The sequence below is a fragment of the Macaca nemestrina genome, chromosome 11 (genome assembly GCF_043159975.1).
Source record: "Macaca nemestrina isolate mMacNem1 chromosome 11, mMacNem.hap1, whole genome shotgun sequence".
Taxonomy (NCBI): Eukaryota; Metazoa; Chordata; class Mammalia; order Primates; family Cercopithecidae; genus Macaca; species Macaca nemestrina.
In genome coordinates, this window is record NC_092135.1 from 99,060,735 (window position 1) to 99,080,359 (window position 19,625).

Sequence of the window (19,625 nt, forward strand, 5' to 3'; positions counted from 1 at the left end):
CTTCAAAAAGGCTGTACAAAATTACAGTCCTGATAACAGCTGCCCAGAGATCCTGTGAAGGCATTTACCCTCATTATTATTATTATTATTATTATTAGAGACGGAGTCCTGCTCTGTCGCCCAGGGTGGAGTACAGTGGCGCAGTGTTCGCTCACTGCAACCTCTGCCTCCCGGGTTCAAGCGATTCTCCTGTCTCAGCCTCCCAAGTAGCTGGGATTACAGGTGAGCACCACCACGCCTGACTAATTTTTGTATTTTTAGTAGAGACAGGGTTTCACCATGTTGACGAGACTGGTCTCGAGCTCCTGACCTCAGGTGATCTGCCCGCCTTGGCCTCCCAAAGTGCTAGGATTACAGGCGTGAGCCACTGGGCCTGGCTGCCCTCACTGTTTAATGGGTTATTTGCAACCTGTGAATCATGTCTCCTATTTCCTTGTTAATGATGCTGATTGATTATAGACTTAGAAATATCAGCACTTCCTTTGTATCTCTTCATTATTACATGATACAATAATTCATTTTCTTTTTTTTTTTGAGACAGAGTCTCACTCTGTTGCCCAGGCTGGAGTGTAGTGTTGCAATGTTGTCTCACTGCAACCTCCACCTCCCGGGTTCAAGTGATTCTCCTGCCTCAGCCTCCTGAGTAGCTAGGACTACAGGGGCGTGCCACTACACCTGACTAATTTTTGTATTTTTAGTAGAGACGGGGTTTCGCCATTTTGGCCAGGCTGGGCTTGAACTCCTGACCTCAGGTGATCTGCCCGCCTCAGCCTCCCAAAGTGCTGGGATTACAGGTGTGAGCCACTGAGCCCAGCCAATGATTCATTGTTTAATCCTTAGTTGTGGGCCAAGCAAAGGAGAAAAGTAAGAAGCCTTTTCCTTTTACTGATAGGAAAGGTCAAAGGACTTACCTAGTGAATTATTTGCCTAAAAATGTATACAAATCACTCCAAAATTTAGTGGCAAAAACAACAGTACTAATTTAATTATATCTTCACCTGTGGGTGAGGAATGTAGGAGCAGCTTAGCTGGGCTGTTCTGGCCCAGAGTCTAGTGAAGTTGTGGTCAGTTGTCAGCTGGGTCATCTGAATGCTTGATTGGGATTGGAGGATCCACTTCTAAGGTGGTCACTCACATGACTGGGAAGTTGGTGCTAGCTGTTGGCGGGAAGCCTGTTCTTCATGTGGGTCTCTCTGAGGGACTGCCTGAGTACTTTCATGATGTGGTGGTGGGCTTCCCCCAGAGTGAGCTACTCAGAAGAGAGAAAGATTGTGAGGTCTGGACTTCAGTAAGAAGGTCGTTGAAGAAAGAAAGGTTTTGTCCTCCCCTTGGTTTGATTGGACTAGAGTGGGCTCAGTCTGTGCCTGTGGCTGGCATCAGGCAGGAACAGTAGTATAGCAGGGTATAGACCATATTTAGGGACCTAAAGTCACGTCTTTCATGATTCAGATGGTTCCTGTTCCAACTGCCCAGGACTTGAGCCTGTCAAAATATGACACAAAAGCAGAAGCTTTTCATAATGGAGATTAGACCATGGCTAGGATTCCTACCCAGTCCTCTTGAGCTCTCCTCACTCCAGTGTTGTTTTACATGTTTGTTTTGTGTTTTCCCCAGAGCTTCTTCAAGACACCTTCACTTCCCTGGGCTATGAAGTCCAGAAATTCTTGCATCTCAGTGTGAATGATATATCCCAGATTCTTGGCCAATTTGCCTGTATGCCTGAGCACCAAGACTACGATAGCTTTGTATGTGTCCTGGTGAGCCGAGGAGGCTCGCAGAGCTTGTATGGTGTGGATCAGACTCACTCAGGACTCCCCCTGCATCACATCAGGAGGATGTTCATGGGAGATTCATGCCCTTATCTAGCAGGGAAGCCAAAGGTGTTTTTTATTCAGAACTATGTAGTGTCAGAGGGCCAGCTGGAGGACAGCAGCCTCTTGGAGGTGGATGGGCCAGCAATGAAGAATGTGGAATTCAAGGCTCAGCAGCGAGGGCTGAGCACAGTTCACCGAGAAGCTGACTTCTTCTGGAGCCTGTGCACTGCGGATGTGTCCCTGCTGGAGCGGTCCTGCAGCTCACCGTCCCTGTACCTGCAGTGCCTCTCCCAGAAACTGAGACAAGAAAGGTGAGCCCCCAGGAGGTGGTCAGTTCTGGACCACCTGCTTATTTTCGTGCCACAGGATAGGAATTACCACTGTGCCACGTTTGCTGCCCTTCTCTTCTGGGAGGAAAAGAGATTTTCCCTCCTGCTTTGGGGTTGCCGTAGGACTACAGTATAGACCCGGCACGATTTTTTTTTTTTTTTTTTTTTTTTTTTTTGAGACGGAGTCTCGCTCTGTCGCCCAGGCTGGAGTGCAGTGGCCGCATCTCAGCTCACTGCAAGCTCCGCCTCCCGGGTCTACGCCATTCTCCTGCCTCAGCCTCCCGAGTAGCTGGGACTATAGGCGCCCACCACCACGCCCTGCTAATTTTTTGTATTTTTTAGTAGAGACGGGGTTTCACCGTATTAGCCAGGCTGGTCTCGATCTCCTGACCTTGTGATCCGCCCGTCTCGGCCTCCCAAAGTGCTGGGATTACAGGCTTGAGCCACCGCGCCCAGCCTTTTTTTTTTTTTTTTTTTGAGAGGGAGTCTGGCTCTGTCGCCCAGGCTGGAGTGCAGTGGCCGGATCTCAGCTCACTGCAAGCTCCGCCTCCCGGGTTTACGCCATTCTCCTGCCTCAGCCTCCCGAGTAGCTGGGACTGCAGGCGCCCGCCACCTCGCCCGGCTAGTTTTTTTTTGTATTTTTTAGTAGAGATGGGGTTTCACCGTGTTAGCCAGGATGGTCTTGATCTCCTGACCTCGTGATCCGCCCGTCTCGGCCTCCCAAAGTGCTGGGATTACAGGCTTGAGCCACCGCGCCCGGCCAGCCCGGCACGATTTATAAATACTTTGTAGTTAGTTAGTTTGTAGTTTGAATACTTTTCTTCAAAATTATGAAATTTTCAGCCTGGGCAACAAAGTGAGAACTTACTCTATAAAAAAATTAAAAATTAGTTGGGTGCAGTGGTGTGTGCTTGTAGTCCCAACTGCTTGGGAGGCTAAGGTAGGAGGATCGCTTGAGCCCAGGAGTTTGAGGCTGCAGTGAGCCGTGATTGCACTACTGTACTGCAGCCTTGGAGTACAGTATTGGAGACCTTGTCTCCAATAAATACATAAATACATACAAATAACAAATTTTTATTTTTTTATTTTTTAATTTTTTTTGAGATGGAGTCTTGCTGTTTGCCCAGGCTGGAGTGTAGCGGGACAATCTTGGCTCACTGCAATGTCCGCCTCCCAGGTTCAAGCAGTTCTCCTGCCTCACCCTCCCAAGTAGCTGGGATTACGGGCGTGTGCCACCACGCCCTGGCTAATTTTTGTAATTTTAGTAGAGACCGGGTTTCACCATGTTGACCAGGCCAGTCTTGAACTCCTGACCTCAGGTGTTCTGCCTGCCTCGGCATCCCAAGGCATCCCAAGGGGCTAGGATTACAAGCGTGAGCCACTGTGCCTGGCCACAAATTTTTATTTTTAATTTTTTTTTTTGAGACAGAGTTGCACTCTTGTTACCCAGGCTGGAGTGCAGCGGCATGATCTTGGCTCACTGCAACCTCCACCTCCTGAGTTCCAGTGATTCTCCTGCCTCAGCCTCCCGAGTAGCTGGGATTACAGGCACCTGCCATCACATCCGGCTAATTTTTGTATTTTTAGTAGAGACAGGGTTTTCATCATGTTGGCCAGGCTGGTCTGGAACTCCTGGCCTCAAGTGATCCACGCACCTCGGCCTCCCAAAGTGCTGAGATTACAGGCATGAGCCACCACACCTGGCCACCTTCCAGATCTTTTTTTATTTGATACCCACACAGTCATATAGAAGTATATCTTTTTTGTTTGTTTTTTGAGGTGAAGTCTTGCTCTGTTGCCCAGGCTGGAGTGCAGTGGCACATCTCGGCTTACTGCAACCTCCACCTCCTGGGTTCAAGCAATTCTTCTGCCTCAGCTTCCTGAATAGCTGGGACTACAGGCGCGCACCACCACGCTCTGCTAATTTTTGTATTTTTAATAGAGACGGGGTTTCACCATGTTGACCAGGCTGGTCTTGAACTCCTGACCGCAAGTGATCCTCCTGCCTCGGCCTCCAAAAGTGCTAGGATTACAGACGTGAGCCACCGCACCCAGCCCAGAAGTATGTTTGTAAGCCCAGATGGAATCATCATCTATTATTTATTTATTTTTAATTAAAAAAATTTTAATACAGTTCAAATCAGCATGTCTGGCTCATTTCAGCTCCTTTACTGCTAAAGCAGGGGACAAGGGCTGCTTCAGTTTCTTTGCCTTCTCTTTCTCTGACGGTATCTGCTGCATCGAACTTGAAAGTTCACATTATCCTTATTTTTCTTGATCTTGACAGATTTGTCATCTTTTCACCTGGCTGTGAGCAGAAAGTCTTTGATTTCCTTAAGTTTTCAAGGCCTGGCGATGAGGCACACAGGGAGAGGGCAAGGACCCACATCCCTCTAGCCCGTGTATCGCCCGAAAGACACTCACAGCCTGCCACCACTTTATAACCTGCTTTTAGTTTGTTTAACACTAGATCAAAAACATTTTTGTATGTCAGTAGTCACATTTCTATAGCATCAGTTTAATGTGTGCACGACAGCCCATAATATGGCCATAGCTTAATTTACTTGATCAGTCTTTAGTTGTTGCATAGTGTTTGCTTTCATACAAAGTAAGAAACATCCTTGCAGCTTAGTATTTGTTCTTATCCTTAATTGTTTTCTAGGGGGACAATTCCCAGAAGTGGAATTACTGAGTCAAAGGACATGCATTTTTCAAGCCTTGGATGCATCTTACTAGATGTCCTATAGGATGGTCATATCAGCTTTATAGGAGAGTAGCTGTGTCCCTGAATTCTCCCTGACACTGCATGCTCTTATATTTCCCCAAGTTTTGACAATTTGATAGGTGAAAAGTGGTATCTGACTGTTCAGATCTGGAAGGCTTTGTTATGTAAACATTTTTTTAAATGTTTATTGGCAAGAATACTTTTCTAAGAGAAGCATCAGTGTCCTGGTTTCTGTTTAAGCTGAATGAAGCCACAATGTACCTCAAGTATAAGATTAACTGGCCTTTTTCAGTTGCACCCTAATTAACGATTTAGAATGATGTTTCTGAGCCACCTGTCAAAATGCATTTTGGGCTGTACCTCTGCATACCCCAGCAATAAATCTCATGGCCTTCTTTACCTGGCCTCCTTAGTGGTGGCCCAGCAGGAAGCGGGGGTTAGAGCAGGAGCCACTCAGCCTTCCAAGATAGATACTCCATGGGCCAGTGGTATTACTGGCCTTTTGAGCCCATCCCTGTTTGCATAGGTGATCCACGTGGGTTATCATCTGGCTGGTATGTTCCCAGAGTGAAACTCAGCAGCCCCTTGAAGGGAGGGCATGGTGGCCACTAAGCCAGAGTGCTGCAAGTTAGTTTGGATCATTTGCTAAGCAGCTTGTGGTGCATTTAGAAGGGAACAGTTTCAAATAACTTTCACATCTGTTGGCTCATTTCGCCCTAAGGACAATCTGTCTTCTCTTTGATATTTGCATGGCATTAAATTTTGCCTTTCTTGTTTTCTCCAGAAAACGCCCACTCCTGGATCTCCACATTGAACTCAATGGCCACATGTATGATTGGAACAGCAGAGTTCCTGCCAAGGAGAAATATTATGTCTGGCTGCAGCACACTCTGAGGAAGAAACTTATCCTCTCCTACACATAAGAAACCAAAAGGCCATGCCTGGCTCATGCCTGTAATCCTAGCACTTTGGGAGGCCAAAGAGGGCAGATCACTTCAGGTCAGGAGTTTGAGACCAGCCTGGCCAACATGGTAAACGCTAATAAAAATACAAAAATTAGCTGGATGTGGGGGTGGGTACCTGTGTTCCCAGTTACCTGGGAGGCTGAGGCAGGAGGATCTTTTGAACCCAGGAGTTCAGGGTCATAGCATGCTATGATTGTGCCTACAAATAACCACCACATAGCAACCTGGGCAATATAGCAAGACCCCATCTCTTAAAAGAAAAAAATGGGACAGGAACTATCTTAGTCCATGTATTAGTCATGTTTCTCTAGAGAGACAGAACTAATAGGATAGATGTATATATAAAGGGGAGTTTATTAAGGAGTATCGACTCACGTGATCACAAGGTTAGGTCCCGCAATAGACCATCTGCAAGCAAGGGAGCCAATTCAAGTCCCAAAGCTAAAGAACTTGGAGTCTGATGTTTGAGGGCAGGAAGCATTCAGCATGAGAGAAAGATGGAGGCCAGAAGACTACACCAGTCTGATCTTTCCGTGTTTTGCTTGCTTTTATTCTGGCAGTGCTGACAGCTGATTAGATGGTGCCCACCCAGATTGAGGATGGTCTGCCTTTCCCAGTCCACTGACTATATATTTTTTTTTTTTTGAGATGGAGTCGCGCTCTGTTGCCCAGGCTGGAGTACAGTGGCGCGATCTCGGCTCACTGCAAGCTCCGCCTCCCAGGTTCACGCCATTCTCCTGCCTCAGCCTCCCGAGTAGCTGGGACTATAGGCGCCCGCCACCGCGCCCAGTTAATTTTTTGTGCTTTTTAGTAGAGACAGGGTTTCACCATGTTAGCCAGGATGGTCTCGATCTCCTGACTTTGTGATCCGCCCGCCTTGGCCTCAAATGACTCAAATGTTAATCTCCTTTGGCAGCACCCTCACAGATGTACCCAGGAACAGTACTTTGCATCCTTCTATTCAATCAAGTTGATACTCAGTATTAACCGTCACAGTCCATTTGGGCAACTATACCAAATTACCATAGACCAGGTGACTTAAACAGTAGTTATTTCTCACAGTTCGGAGGCTGAAATCCAGCATCTAGGTGGCAGCATATCTGGTGTCTGGTAAGGCATGCTTTCAAATCTTACCAGATGTCAGTCTTTTCATGTGCTCACATGGTAGAAAAAGAGGATGCAAGCTCTCATGTGTATCTTCTTTAAGGGCATGAATCCCATTCATGAGGGCTCTACCCTCATGACCTAATTACCTCCCAAAGGCCCCACCTTCTGATACTGTCACACTGGGGATACTGTCTCCCCTTTGAATTCTGTGGGGGATACAAACATTCAGTTTGTAACAATAGCCTTATGATTTAGAGGTTACTTGTTCATTCACCTAGACCTCAAATTGCATTTTACAGCTAATCAAGTATATCTTTCTCTGATTTGATAGTGTGACCTAAAAGGGGACCATTGTTTGAAATATCACTGGAGTTGCATTATTATTATTATTATTGAGACAGAGTTTCATTCTGCTGCCCAGGCTGGAGTGCAGTGGCATGATCTTGGCTCATTGCAACCTCTGCCTTCTGGGTTCAAGCGATTCTCCTGCCTCAGCCTCCCGAGTAGTTGGGATTATAGGTGCCTGCCACCACACCCGGCTAATTTTTATATTTTTAGTAGAGACAGGGTTTCACCATGTTGGCCAGGGTGGTCTTGAACTTCTGACCTCAGGTGATCCACCAGCCTTGGCCTCCCAAAGTGGTGGAGTGGCTCAACTGCATGTGGCCTATTATTATTTTTTACATTTTTAAAAATTGCTGAACAGGGGTACCTCTGGGCAGTGTGCCAGAATGCCACTTTTTAAATAATTATTTTATGATTTATTTATTTTTCTAGAAGTTAGTTTTAACTGATGTGTATCTGTATGTCTATTTGTGTATATTTTGTCACAATCATGTGACAGAGGCTGAAAAGTGTGGAAGAGACAGTTTTCAGGAACAACAAGCAATTATTCCTACTTTCCAAGTTATTTTGACGCCATGGTGGCTCACACCTGTGATCTGAGTACTTTGGGAGGCTGAGGTGGACGGATCACTTGAGCCCAGGAGTTCGAGACCAGCCTAGGCAACATAGCAAGACTCCATCTCTACAAAAAAAATACAAAATTTAACTGGGCATGGTGGTGTGTTCCTGTAGTCCCAGCTACTTGGGAGGCTGAAGTGGGAGGATCCCCTGAGCCCAGAGAGGTCAAGGTTGTGGTGAGCTATGATCACACCACTGCACTTCAGCATGGGAGACAGTGAAACCCTGTCTCAGAAAAAATAAATAAATAAAACCACCAGCACCACAAACAACAACAAAAAGTTATTTTGCACTAGTTTTGAGCACAGGACTCCTGCGGTGTCTTTGCATTTAATATTGTATAGGGATGCCAGTGGGAAGTGATGTGTATGCTTGGCCTCATGAACTAAAACCCCGTGTTAATTATGACAGAAGGAAAGTGTGTGAGAAGGACCTTAACTACCTAGCAGCTCTAGCTGCCATCTTGAACTGTGAAGATAAGGGCCACACTTAGGGGTAGCTGGGTGGTGAGCAGCAAGAAGCCTTGTTGGATGAGGGCATGAAGGAGCAGAATCACTGTGGAATCACTGTGCCACCCCTAATTACCTACCTCTGGACTTTTATGTGCAGGAAAAAAATTGAGAGTTTATATTTATCTCAACCTAGTTAATACAACTGATGCATTCTTATGTGATTAAAATGTTTGGAGGCCAGGCGCGGTGGCTCACACCTGTAATCCCAGCACTTTGGGAGTCCGAGGCCAGTGGATCACAAGGTCAGGAGATCGAGACCATCCTGGCTAACACGGTGAAACCCCCTCTCTACTAAAAATGCAAAAAATTAGCCGGGCATTGTGGCGGGCGCCTGTAGTCCCAGCTACTCAGGAGGCCAAGGCAGAAGAATGGCATGAACCCGGGAGGTGGAACTTGTAGTGAGCTGTGATCTTGCCACTGTACTCCAGCCTGGGCGACAGTGCAAAACTCTCAAAAAACATAAAAAATAAATATAATGTTTGGAATGTTGGCTTCATCCCTGGGATGCAAGACTGGTTGAACGTATACAAATCAAGAAACATTAATCACATAAACAGAACTAAAGACAAAAACCACATGATTATCTCAATAGATGCAGAAAAGGCCTTCAATAAAATTCAACATTCTTCATGTTAAAAACTCTCAATAAACTAGGTATTGATGGAAAATATATCAAAATAATAAGAACCATTTATGACAAACCCACAGCCAATATCATACTGAATGGGCAAAAGCTGGAAGAATTCCCCTTGAAAACTGGCACAGGACAAGGATGACCTCTCTCCTATTTAACATAGTATTAAAAAGTTCTGGCCAGGGCAATCAGGCAAGAGAAAGAAAGAAAGGGTATTCAAATAGGAAGAGAGGAAGTAAAACTATCCGTTTGCAGATGACATGATCCTGTATCTAGAAAACCCCATTATCTCAGCCCAAAAGCTCCTTAAGCTGATAAGCAACTTCAGCAAAGTCTCAGGATACAAAATCAATGTGCAAAAATCACAAGCATTCTATACACCAACAATAGACAAGCAGAGAGCCAAATCATGCCCATTCACAGTTGCTACAAAGAGAATAAAAGACCTAGGAATACAAGTAATAAGAGATGTGAAGGACCTCTTCAACAAGAACTATAAACCACTGCTCAAGGAAATAAGAGAGGACACAAATAGATGAAAAAACATTCCATTCTCATGGATAGGAAGAATCAATATCATGAAAATGGCCATACTACCTAAAGTAATTTATAGGTTCAATGCTGTTCCCATTAAACTACCGTTGACATTCTTCACAGAATTAGAAAAAAACTACTTTAAAATTCAAATGGAACCAAAAAAGAGCCCATATAACCAAGACAACAATAAGCAAAAAGAACAAAGCTGGAAGCATCACACTACCCAACTTCAAAGTATACTGCAAGGCTACAGTAGCCAAAACAGCATGGTACTGGTACAAAAACAGACACATAGACCAATGGAACAGAATAGAGACCAGAGAAGGAAGACCACATGTCTACAGACGATTGTTGACAAACCTGACAAAAACAAGCAATGGGGAAAAGATTCCCTATTTAATAAATGGTGCTGGGAAAACTGGCTAGCCATATGCCGTAAATTGAAACTGGACCCCTTCCTTACACCTTATACAAGAATTAACTCAAGATTAAAGACAATGTAAAACCCAAAACTATAAAAACCCTAGAAGAAAATCTAGTTAATACCATTCAAGACATAGGCACAAGCAAAGGTTTCATGACAAAAACATCAAAAGCAATTGCAACAAAAGCAAAAATTACAAATGGGATCTAATTAAACTAAAGAGCTCCTGTACAGCAAAAGAAACTATCATTAGAGTGAACAGGCTGCCTACAGAATGGGAGAAAATTTTTGCAATCTATTCATCTGACAAAGATCTAATATCCAGAACCTACAAGGAACTTAAAACAAATTTACAAGGAAAAAAACAACCCCATCAAAAAGTGGGCAAAGGACATGAACGGACACTTCTCAAAAGAAGATATTTATGTGACCAACAAACATATTAAAAAAAGCTCAACATTACTGATCATCAGAGAAATGCAAATGAAAACCACCATGAGATACCATCTCATGCCAGTCAGAATAGTGATTATTAAAAGTCAAAAAACACCAGATACTGGTGAGGCTGTGGAGAAATAGGAACACTTTTACATTGTTGGTGGGAATGTAAATTCATTCAACCATTGTGGAAGCATGTGATGATTCCTCAAAGATCCAGAACTAGAAATACCATTTGTCCCAGCAATTCCATTACTGGGTATATACCCAAAGGAATATAAACCATTTTATTGTAAAGATCCAGGCACATGTATGTTCATTGCAGCACTCTTCACAATAGCAAAGACACAATAGCAAATGCCCATCAGTGATAGACTGGATAAAGAAAACTTGGTACATATACACCATGGAATACTGTGCAGTGCAGCTGTTAGAGCTTTTGGTGATGCAGTGAATCAGATTTTTCATTAATTCTTTTAATTAGTTATTGTTTGGATGAGGGAGAAGGGACAAGATGGAGGAAGGTGAACAAGAAGGCATAATCCATGTTGCTTCCGGGTTCTTCCTCACTAACTTTCCCGTGCGTGGGAAAATGCAGCCCGCCCCGGGAAGATGCAGATCAACCCAGCATGCACCAGGTGATGTCAATCCGAAGAGATCGAAACTTACTCGGCCACGCCTACGGAGATGCCCCTATCACGCCCTTATCCCGCCCACTGCCCTCCCCCTTCCAGTACCAATGCATAAAAGTCTGCCACCGGCAGGAGCCAGTGTGACTTCTTCGGCCCCCGCATTCGTGGACCAGAGAACATCACCCAAGAGTGCCGGCGCTACTTCCCTGGCCCCCCACACCTGAGGATCAGAGAACCTCGCCCGAGAGTGTGTGCATATTTGCAATAAAAGACTGCCACTTTCTTACGTACTTTGGCCTCATGTTTAATTAATTAGCTCTCCTAAATTAAATTAAAACAGTTATTATTGAACATGATACAGTACTGTTGAACATGGTACATGAACCTGAACAGTACTATTTCATGTGAATCTCCTCCAAGGCTTCTTTTCATTTTACATCTCACGCTGTAATTCTTGGAGAGTATGTATGCTGTAGCTTGAGTGCAGAATTCTCATCAGTTTTATCTTGGTATCTCTCCTAAACACTTTACTGGATGAAGAGCCTGGCACACACATAAATATATATTGAATGAATCAGTGATGGAATGAAAGGAGAAATCATGGATCTCCTAAATTTTAACTTTTGTAAAATATTTTGATATATTCATGACCTTACTTTAGCAAGCAATATACTGAACATGATGTAATCTTTGTGTTGAAATCTTGAGTCTGGCCATGTTTCTATTTTAAATTCATAAAGAATTCTAACAGAAGAGGAATTCAAAGAATGTCATAAATCGATGTTTCTCCATGGATGAAGGAACTATTTTATTCACTTGCTGATAATTCAGCCTAATCCAGTTTGACATCATATAAATAAGCAGTTGAATTATGGATTTAAAATACATATTCTTTTCTAACTACAAAGGTAATACTTATTTAGATGGTTTTGAAAATACAGAAAGGCACAAATTTTTAAAAAGTCTATTATTCACCACCACGCAATCATCACATTCTTCCACAATGGTTGAATGAGTTTACATTTGTTTATACCTGTTTTTTTTGTGTTTTTTTTTTTTTTTTGAGACGGAGTCTCGCTCTGCCGCCCAGGCTGGAGTGCAGTGGCCGGATCTCAGCTCACTGCAAGCTCCGCCTCCCGGGTTCACGCCATTCTCCTGCCTCAGCCTCCCGAGTAGCTGGGACTACAGGCGCCCACCACCATGCCCGGCTAATTTCTTTTTGTATTTTTAGTAGAGACGGGGTTTCACCGTGTTAGCCAGGATGGTCTCGATCTCCTGACCTCGTGATCCGCCCGTCTCGGCCTCCCAAAGTGCTGGGATTACAGGCTTGAGCCACCGCGCCCGGCCTGTTTATACCTGTTAATCTTTGTTAATGTGTAGCTTTTACATGATTGGAATCATAATGCATGGTCCATTTTGAAGTCTGCTTTTTTTTTTACACAAAAATATGTTGTGAATATTTTCCTGTATTATTAAATATCATTAACTGAACTTTTAGAATTGACTGCATGTCTTGGTATCATTTAGATGTAGTTTAAGATACTTAGAAGTTATGTGTCTTTGCCACTATGTATGAATCTTCTTTACTCAATGTTAATTACTTAAAAATAACCTCACCTAAACACTACTTAGCCATAAAAAGGAATGAATTAATGACATTCACAGCAACCTGGAGACTATTATTCTAAAGGAAGTTACTCAGGAATGGAAAACCAAACATTGTATGCTCTGACTCATAAGTGGGAGATAAGCTATGAGGATGCAAAGACATAAGAAGGATACAGTGGACTTCAGGGACTCAGGGGAAAGGGTAGGAGCGGGGTGAGGGATAAAAGAATACAAATTGGGTTCAGTGTATACTGCTCAGGTGATGTGTGCACCAAAATCTCACAAATAACCACTGAAATGCTTATGCATGTAACCAAATACCACCTGTGTGGGGAAAAGAAAGAGAGATCAGCCTGTTACTGTGTCTATATAGAAAGTAGTAGACATAAGAGACTCCATTTTGTTCTGTATTTGAGATGCTGTTAATCTGTGACCCTACCCCCAACCTTGTCCTTGCAAGAGACATGTGCTGCGGTGACTCAAGGTTTAATGGATTTTGGGCTGTGCAGGATGTGTCTTTGTTAAACAAGTGCCTGAAGGCAGCTTGCTGGTTAAAAGTCATCACCATTCTCTTAATTTCAACTACCCAGGGACACGTACAGGGCCAAAGGTCGCAGGGACCTCTGCCTAGGAAAGCTAGGTATTGTCCAAGGTTTCTCCCCATGTGATAGGCTGAAATAATGCTGAAAGGTTTATGGAGATGTTTGCATATGCATCTCAAGGCACAGCATTTTCCTTTAAACTTACTCATGTCACAGAGGTTTTTGTTCATATGTCTTACTGCTGATTTCCTCCCTACAATGATCCTATTGTCCTGCCACTCCCTTATCTTTAAGATGGTAAAGATAATTACCAATAAATACTAAGGGAACTCAGAGACCGGTGCTGGCGTGGGTCCTCTGTAAGCTGAGCGCCGGTCCCCTGGGCCCACTTTCTCTTTCTCTATACTTTGTCTCTGTGTCTCATTTCTTTTCTCAAGTCTCTCGTTCCACCTAACGAGAAACACCCACAGGTGTGGAGGGGCAGGCCACCCCTTCACACCTGTTCCCCAAAAACCTATGGAAATAAAATTTTTTTTTTAAAGGAATGAGATCATGTCCTTTACAGGGACATGGATGAAGCTGGAAGCCATTGTCCTCAGCAAACTAACACAGGAGCAGGAAATCAAACACCACATGTTCTCACTTGTAAGCGGAAGCTGAACAATGAGAACACATGGACACAGGAATGAGATCCACACACACTGGGGCCTATTGTGGGGGCTGTAGGAAGGAGAGCATCAGGATAACTAGCTAATGCATGTGGGGCTTAACACCTAGGTGATGAGTTGATAGGTGCAGCAAACCACCATGGCACTCGTTTACCAATATAACAAACCCGCACATCCTGCACTTGTATCCAGAACTTAAAATTAAAATGTTTTAAAAATCTGTAGAGAATATGAAAAAAAAAAAGATTCTGAAATGCATACACAATAAAATTGCAGTTCAGTCAAACATTTGAAGTCTTTAACTGTCTAGTTGGTATCTTCATTTTCATCTTGTTCAAGATCCCACTACAAACACCTGTTAGCTCAGCCAAATTGAACAGCTCATAGTTCCTACCCCTGGATCTTTGGTTCTGGTGATTGTATATTTCTGGACCATTTGGAACCCCAGCATATTACCCTACCCCACATCTCCACATCCCCAAAATATAACCATACTTCAAGGGCAGTTCAAATACTGTCTCCTTCTATCCTCCATGAAGTCATTATCTCTTCCATTGGAATTATCGCCCCTTCTCCTGAACAGTACTATTTCATGTGAATCTCCTCCAAGACTTCTTTTCACTTTACATCTCACGCTGTAATTCTTGGAGAGTATGCTGTAGCTCGAGTGCAGAATTCTCATCAGTTTTATCTTTGTATCTCTCCTAAACACTTTACCCGGTGAAGAGCCTGGCACACACATAAATATATATTGAATGAATCAGTGATGGAATGAAAAGAGAAATGATGGATCTCCTAAATTTTAACTTTTATAAAATATTTTGATATATTCATGACCTTACTTTAGCAAGCAATGTACTGAACATGATGTAAACTATTGTTGATGTAGTGCTTATATTGGAAGTGTAAGTAGTTTGTGGCATGGGATTGTGACATATCCTAGGTTTCCTCATCTTTTTATTGAAATGTCATTCACATGCCATAAAATCTGCCCTTTTAAAGTATATGATGCTGTGGATTTTAGTATATTTACAGAGTTGTGCAATCATCACCACTATCTAATTCCAGGAACATTTCCATCTACCTAGAAAGAAGCTCCATACCAGTGAGCTGCCACTCTAATCCTCCTCTAGAAACAAATAATCCATTTTCTGTCTCTTATGATTTGCCTGTTCTGAATAGTTTATAAAAATAAACATGTGGCCTTTCATGTCTGACTTCCTTCACTTAGCATGTTTTCAAGGTTCATCTATGCTGTAGAGTGTACCAGTACTTCATTACATTTTATGGCTGAATGATACTCTATTGTGTGGATATACCACATTTTATTCATCAGTTGATCGAAATTTAGATTGTTTCACTTTTTTGCTATTTAGATGATGCTATGAATATTTGTATATGAATTTTCATATGGATATATGTTTTCAGTTCTTCTGGGTATATACCTTAGAAGTGAGAGTGCTCATCACATAGTAACTCTATGTTTAGCCTTTTGAGGAACTGCTAAACTGCTTTTCAAAGTAGTGGCATCATTTTATATTCCCACCAGCAATGTGTGAGGTTTTTTTGTTTGTTTTTGAGACGAAGTCTCACTCTGTCGCCCAGGGTGGAGTGCAGTGGCATTATCTTGATTCACTGTAACCTCTGCCTTCCGGGTTCAAGCAATTCTCCTGTCTCAGCCTCCCTAGTAGTTGGGAGTAGCTGGGATTACAGGAGTCTGCCACCACGCCCAGCTAATTTTTGTATTTTTAGTAGAGATGGCGTTTCACCATATTGGCCAGGCTGGTCTCGAACTCCTGACCTCAGATGATCTGACTGCGTTGGCCTCCCAAAATGCTGGGATTACAGGCATGAGCTACTGTGCCCGGCCTCAAATCCTTTCTCATCTTAAAATTGGGTTATTTATTTTTTATCTATTTATTTTTCTGAGTTGGAGTCTCGCTCTGTCACCCAGGTTGGAGTGCAGTTGTGCAATGTTGGCTCACTGCAACCTCCACCTCCTGAGTTCAAGCGATTCTCCTGCCTCGGCTTCCCTAGTAGCTGGGATTACAGGCACCCACCACCATGCCCGGCTAATTTTTGTATTTCTAAAAGAGACAGGGTTTCACCATGTTGGCCAGGCTGCTCTTGGAACTCCTGACCTCAGGTGATCTGCCTGCCTCAGCCTCCCAAAGTGTTAGGATTACAGGCGTGAGCCACCACACCCGGTGGGTTGTTTTTATTGTTGAGTTGTAAGCATTCTTTTTAATATTCTGCATACTAGTTTCTTATCAGGTACAATCTTTGCGAATATATTCTCCCATTCTATGGATTGTCTTCTCACTTTCTGGATACTATGCTTTACAGTACAAGTTTTACATTTTGATGAAGTTCACTTGATTTCGGTTTTTTATGTTATTGCTTATGCTTTTGGTGTCATACCTAAAAAACCGTTGTCTAAATCAATTGCCTATGAGGTATTACACCTATGTTTTCTTCTAAAGTTTTATGATTTTAGCTCTTTGACCCATTTTGAGTTATTTTTGTGTATGCAGTGTGAGATAAAGGTCCAGCCTCATTCTTTTGCACATAAATGTTCACTTGTCTCAGCATTACTTATTGAAAATACTATTTTTTCTCTATAGAATTATTTTATACTTATCACAAATCAACAAGCTATAAGGGTTTATTTCGGGACTCAATTCTGTTGCTTTTTCCTATGCTAGTACCACACTGTCTTGATTATTGTAACTTTGTAAGTTTTGGAATCCAGAAATGTGGTCCTCCAACTTTGTTCTTCTTCTTCTTCTTCTTCTTCCTTGTTTTATTTTATTTTATTATTATTTTTTTTTTGTAGAGATGAGGTCTTGCTATGTTGCCTAGGCTGGTCTCAAACTCCTGGCCTCAAACAATCCTCCACCTCTGCCTCCCAGAGTGCTGAGGGGTTAGCCACTGCACCTGGCCTGTTCTTTTTCAAAATTGTTAGGGTCGTATTGGGTTTACCTTTCCCTAAATTTTCATGTAACTGTTAGGATTTGCTTGCAAATTTATGCAAAAAGGGCCTCTGGCATTTTGATAGTGATTACGCTGAATGAGAGGAGTTTGGCAGGACAAGCCACAAGACCCTGCTGATAAGACAGGGTGTAGTAGAAAGGCCAACCCAAACCAGCCAAAACCCTGATGGTGAAAGAAGGGACCTCTGATTACCTTTGCTGCTCATTCTATGGTAATTATAATACATTAGCACAGTAAAAGAAAGTCCTTCCAGCACCATGATAGTTTACAAATGCCATAGTAACTTTCAGAAGTTACCCTGTATGGTCTGAAAGGTCCAGACCTCCCCACCTCTTTCCTGGAAAACTCATGAATAATCCACCTCTTGTTTAGCATATAGTCAAGAAGCAACTATAAATATAGCCAGTCAGCAGCCCATCAGGGCTACTTTCCCTAGGGTCGCCATTCTTTTATTCCTTTAGTTTCTTAATGAACTTGCTTTCACTTTATTCTGTCAGCATGCTCTTGAATTTTTTCCTGAACCCACTTGGCCTCCTGGGCTGAGCCTCAACCTTGGGGTACTTTTGCCTGTAACAAACATATAAAGATAGGTTTGGCTGGGCGCAGTGGCTCATGCCTGTAATCCCAGCACTTTGGGAGGCTGAGGATGGTGGAGCGCTTGAGCCAAGGAACTTGAGACCACCTTGGGCAACACAGCAAAACCCTGTCTCTACTAAAAATATAAAAATTAGCTGGGTATGGTAGCATGCGCCTGTAGTACCAGCTACTCGGAAGGCTGAGGTGGGAGGATCGCTTAAGCCCGGGAGATGGAGGTTTCAGTGAGCTGAGATCGTGCCGCTGTACTCTAGCCTGGGGAACAGAATGAGACCCTGTCTCAAAATAAAATACATTTGAGGTGTATTGCCATCTTAACGGAAGTTGTTACTGGTGGATGGTATCCAAGTTACTGGTGGCAAATCTGCAGCAACCTCAATTCTTGCCTCCTCAGAAGAAAGAATTCGACTGAGGAGCATAAGGCAGAAGGAGGGACTGAGGCAAGTTTCAGAGCAGGAGTGAAAGTTTATTACGCTTTAGGCTGGGCACGGTGGCTCATGCCTGTAATCACAGCATTTTGGGAGGCCGAGGAGGGTGGATTACTTGAGGTCAGGAATTCGAGACCATCCTGGCCAACATGATGACGAAACCTCGTCTCTACTAAAAATACAAAAATTAACCGGGCATGGTGGTGCACGTCTGCAGTCCCAGCTACTCAGGAGGCTGAGGCAGGCGAATCACTTGAACCTGGGAGGCAGAGATTGCAGTGAGCTGAAAAAGTTTATTAAGCTTTAGAACAGTAAGAAAGGAAAGAAATGAAGGAAAGTATAACTTGGAAGAGGGCCAAGTGGGTGACCTGAGAAACCAAGTGCAGGGCTTGCCCTCTTGACTTGGGGTTTTATATGCTGGCATACTTCCAGGATCTTTCGTTACTTCTCCCCACTCCTGAGATCTTTTTGGGAAGCTGATGATCAGTTTCAGGTGTTTTCTATTGGAATCGGGGGGGGGGGTCTGCCGGTCCCTGGCACCACCTGTGACCAATTATTACTTTACAGAAACATTTAACAACTGCCTGACCATCACCTGATGGTGGCCCAACACTCTTGGTGTGTGTCGGGGGAGCCCTCTCCTGCCTTGCTCAGACCTGACTCTACCCACTGTAACAAACCCCTTCTTTGTAAACGTTGATTTGGTGACATTTCTTGTCACTTGCCTCATTGTGAATTTTTATAGATGTGGCCAAGTCATATGCTTCTTTCTGAAAAATGTCAAATACTAGCAGTTTCTCGCTGTTTTTTTGTCCTAGAAACAACAAACTAAATTCGAAGTGAAAGGCCTTTCTGCCTTTATCTTTTATATATTTTTTGAGCAGCATTAAAACTGTTTTACTCAGGCCAAGTGCCATGGCTCATGCCTGTAATCCCAGCACTTTGGGATGTTGAGGTGGGAGGATTGCTTGAGCCCAGGAGCTCGAGATCAGGCTGGGCAACAAAGTGAGAGCCAGTTTCTACAAAAACATTTTTAAAAATTTGCTGGGCATAGTGGGACATGCCTTTAGTTCCAGCTACTCTGGAGGCTGAAGTGGGAGGATCACTTGAGCCCTGGAGGTTGAGGCTGCAGTGAACTATGATCTTACCACTGCACTCCAGCCTCGGTGACAGAGCAAGACCCTGTCTCAAGAAAACCCCACAAGTATATAAACATATATAGTGGTTTCTTATATACCACATTTTAAATTTATTGATACATAAAAAATGTATTTTAAATTTATATACTATGCAATCTATGTTATATAAAATTATTTTTGTAATTTATATAACAATTTAAATATATTTATAAATATATTATATATATATAAATAAATATAGTACACATTACTCAATTTTTCTTTTTCTCTTTTTTTTTTTTTTTTTGAGAAGGAGTTTCACTCCCGTTGCCCAGATTGGAGTGCAATGGCATGATCTCGGCCCACTGCAACCTCCGCCTCCCAGGTTCAAGAGATTCTCCTGCCTCAGCCTCCTGAGTAGCTGGGATTACAGGCACCCACCACCACGCCTGGCTAATTTTTTTGTATTTTTAGTAGAGACAGGGTTTCATCATTTGGCCAGGCTAGTCTCAAACTCCTAACCTTAGGTGATCCACCTGCATCGTCCTCCCAAAGTGCTGGGATTACAGGCATAAGCCACCACGTCCGGCCCA

General features: G+C 43.3%; 1 protein-coding gene and 1 pseudogene across 7 annotated transcripts in view; one reads left to right on the forward strand and one right to left on the reverse strand.

Annotated features, from left to right (window-relative positions):
• The window catches only part of LOC105468108 (CASP8 and FADD like apoptosis regulator), a 55,531-nt gene extending 41,896 nt beyond the window's left edge, over positions 1–13,635 (forward strand). For 6 of the 7 annotated variants that reach the window (XM_011718087.3, XM_011718086.3, XM_011718088.2 and 3 more), the window contains 2 exons: positions 1,615–2,125; positions 5,653–13,635. In XM_011718087.3, the coding sequence (XP_011716389.1) occupies positions 1,615–2,125; positions 5,653–5,791 (650 nt within the window). In that variant the 3' untranslated portion in view covers positions 5,792–13,635. Of the gene's footprint in view, positions 1–1,614; positions 2,126–4,085; positions 4,206–5,652 lie in introns of those variants that run through there. The other variant, XM_011718090.3, reaches the window with a different exon arrangement.
• LOC105468274 (large ribosomal subunit protein eL38 pseudogene) lies at positions 4,298–4,485 on the reverse strand (annotated as a pseudogene).
• Positions 13,636–19,625: the final 5,990 nt, after the last annotated feature.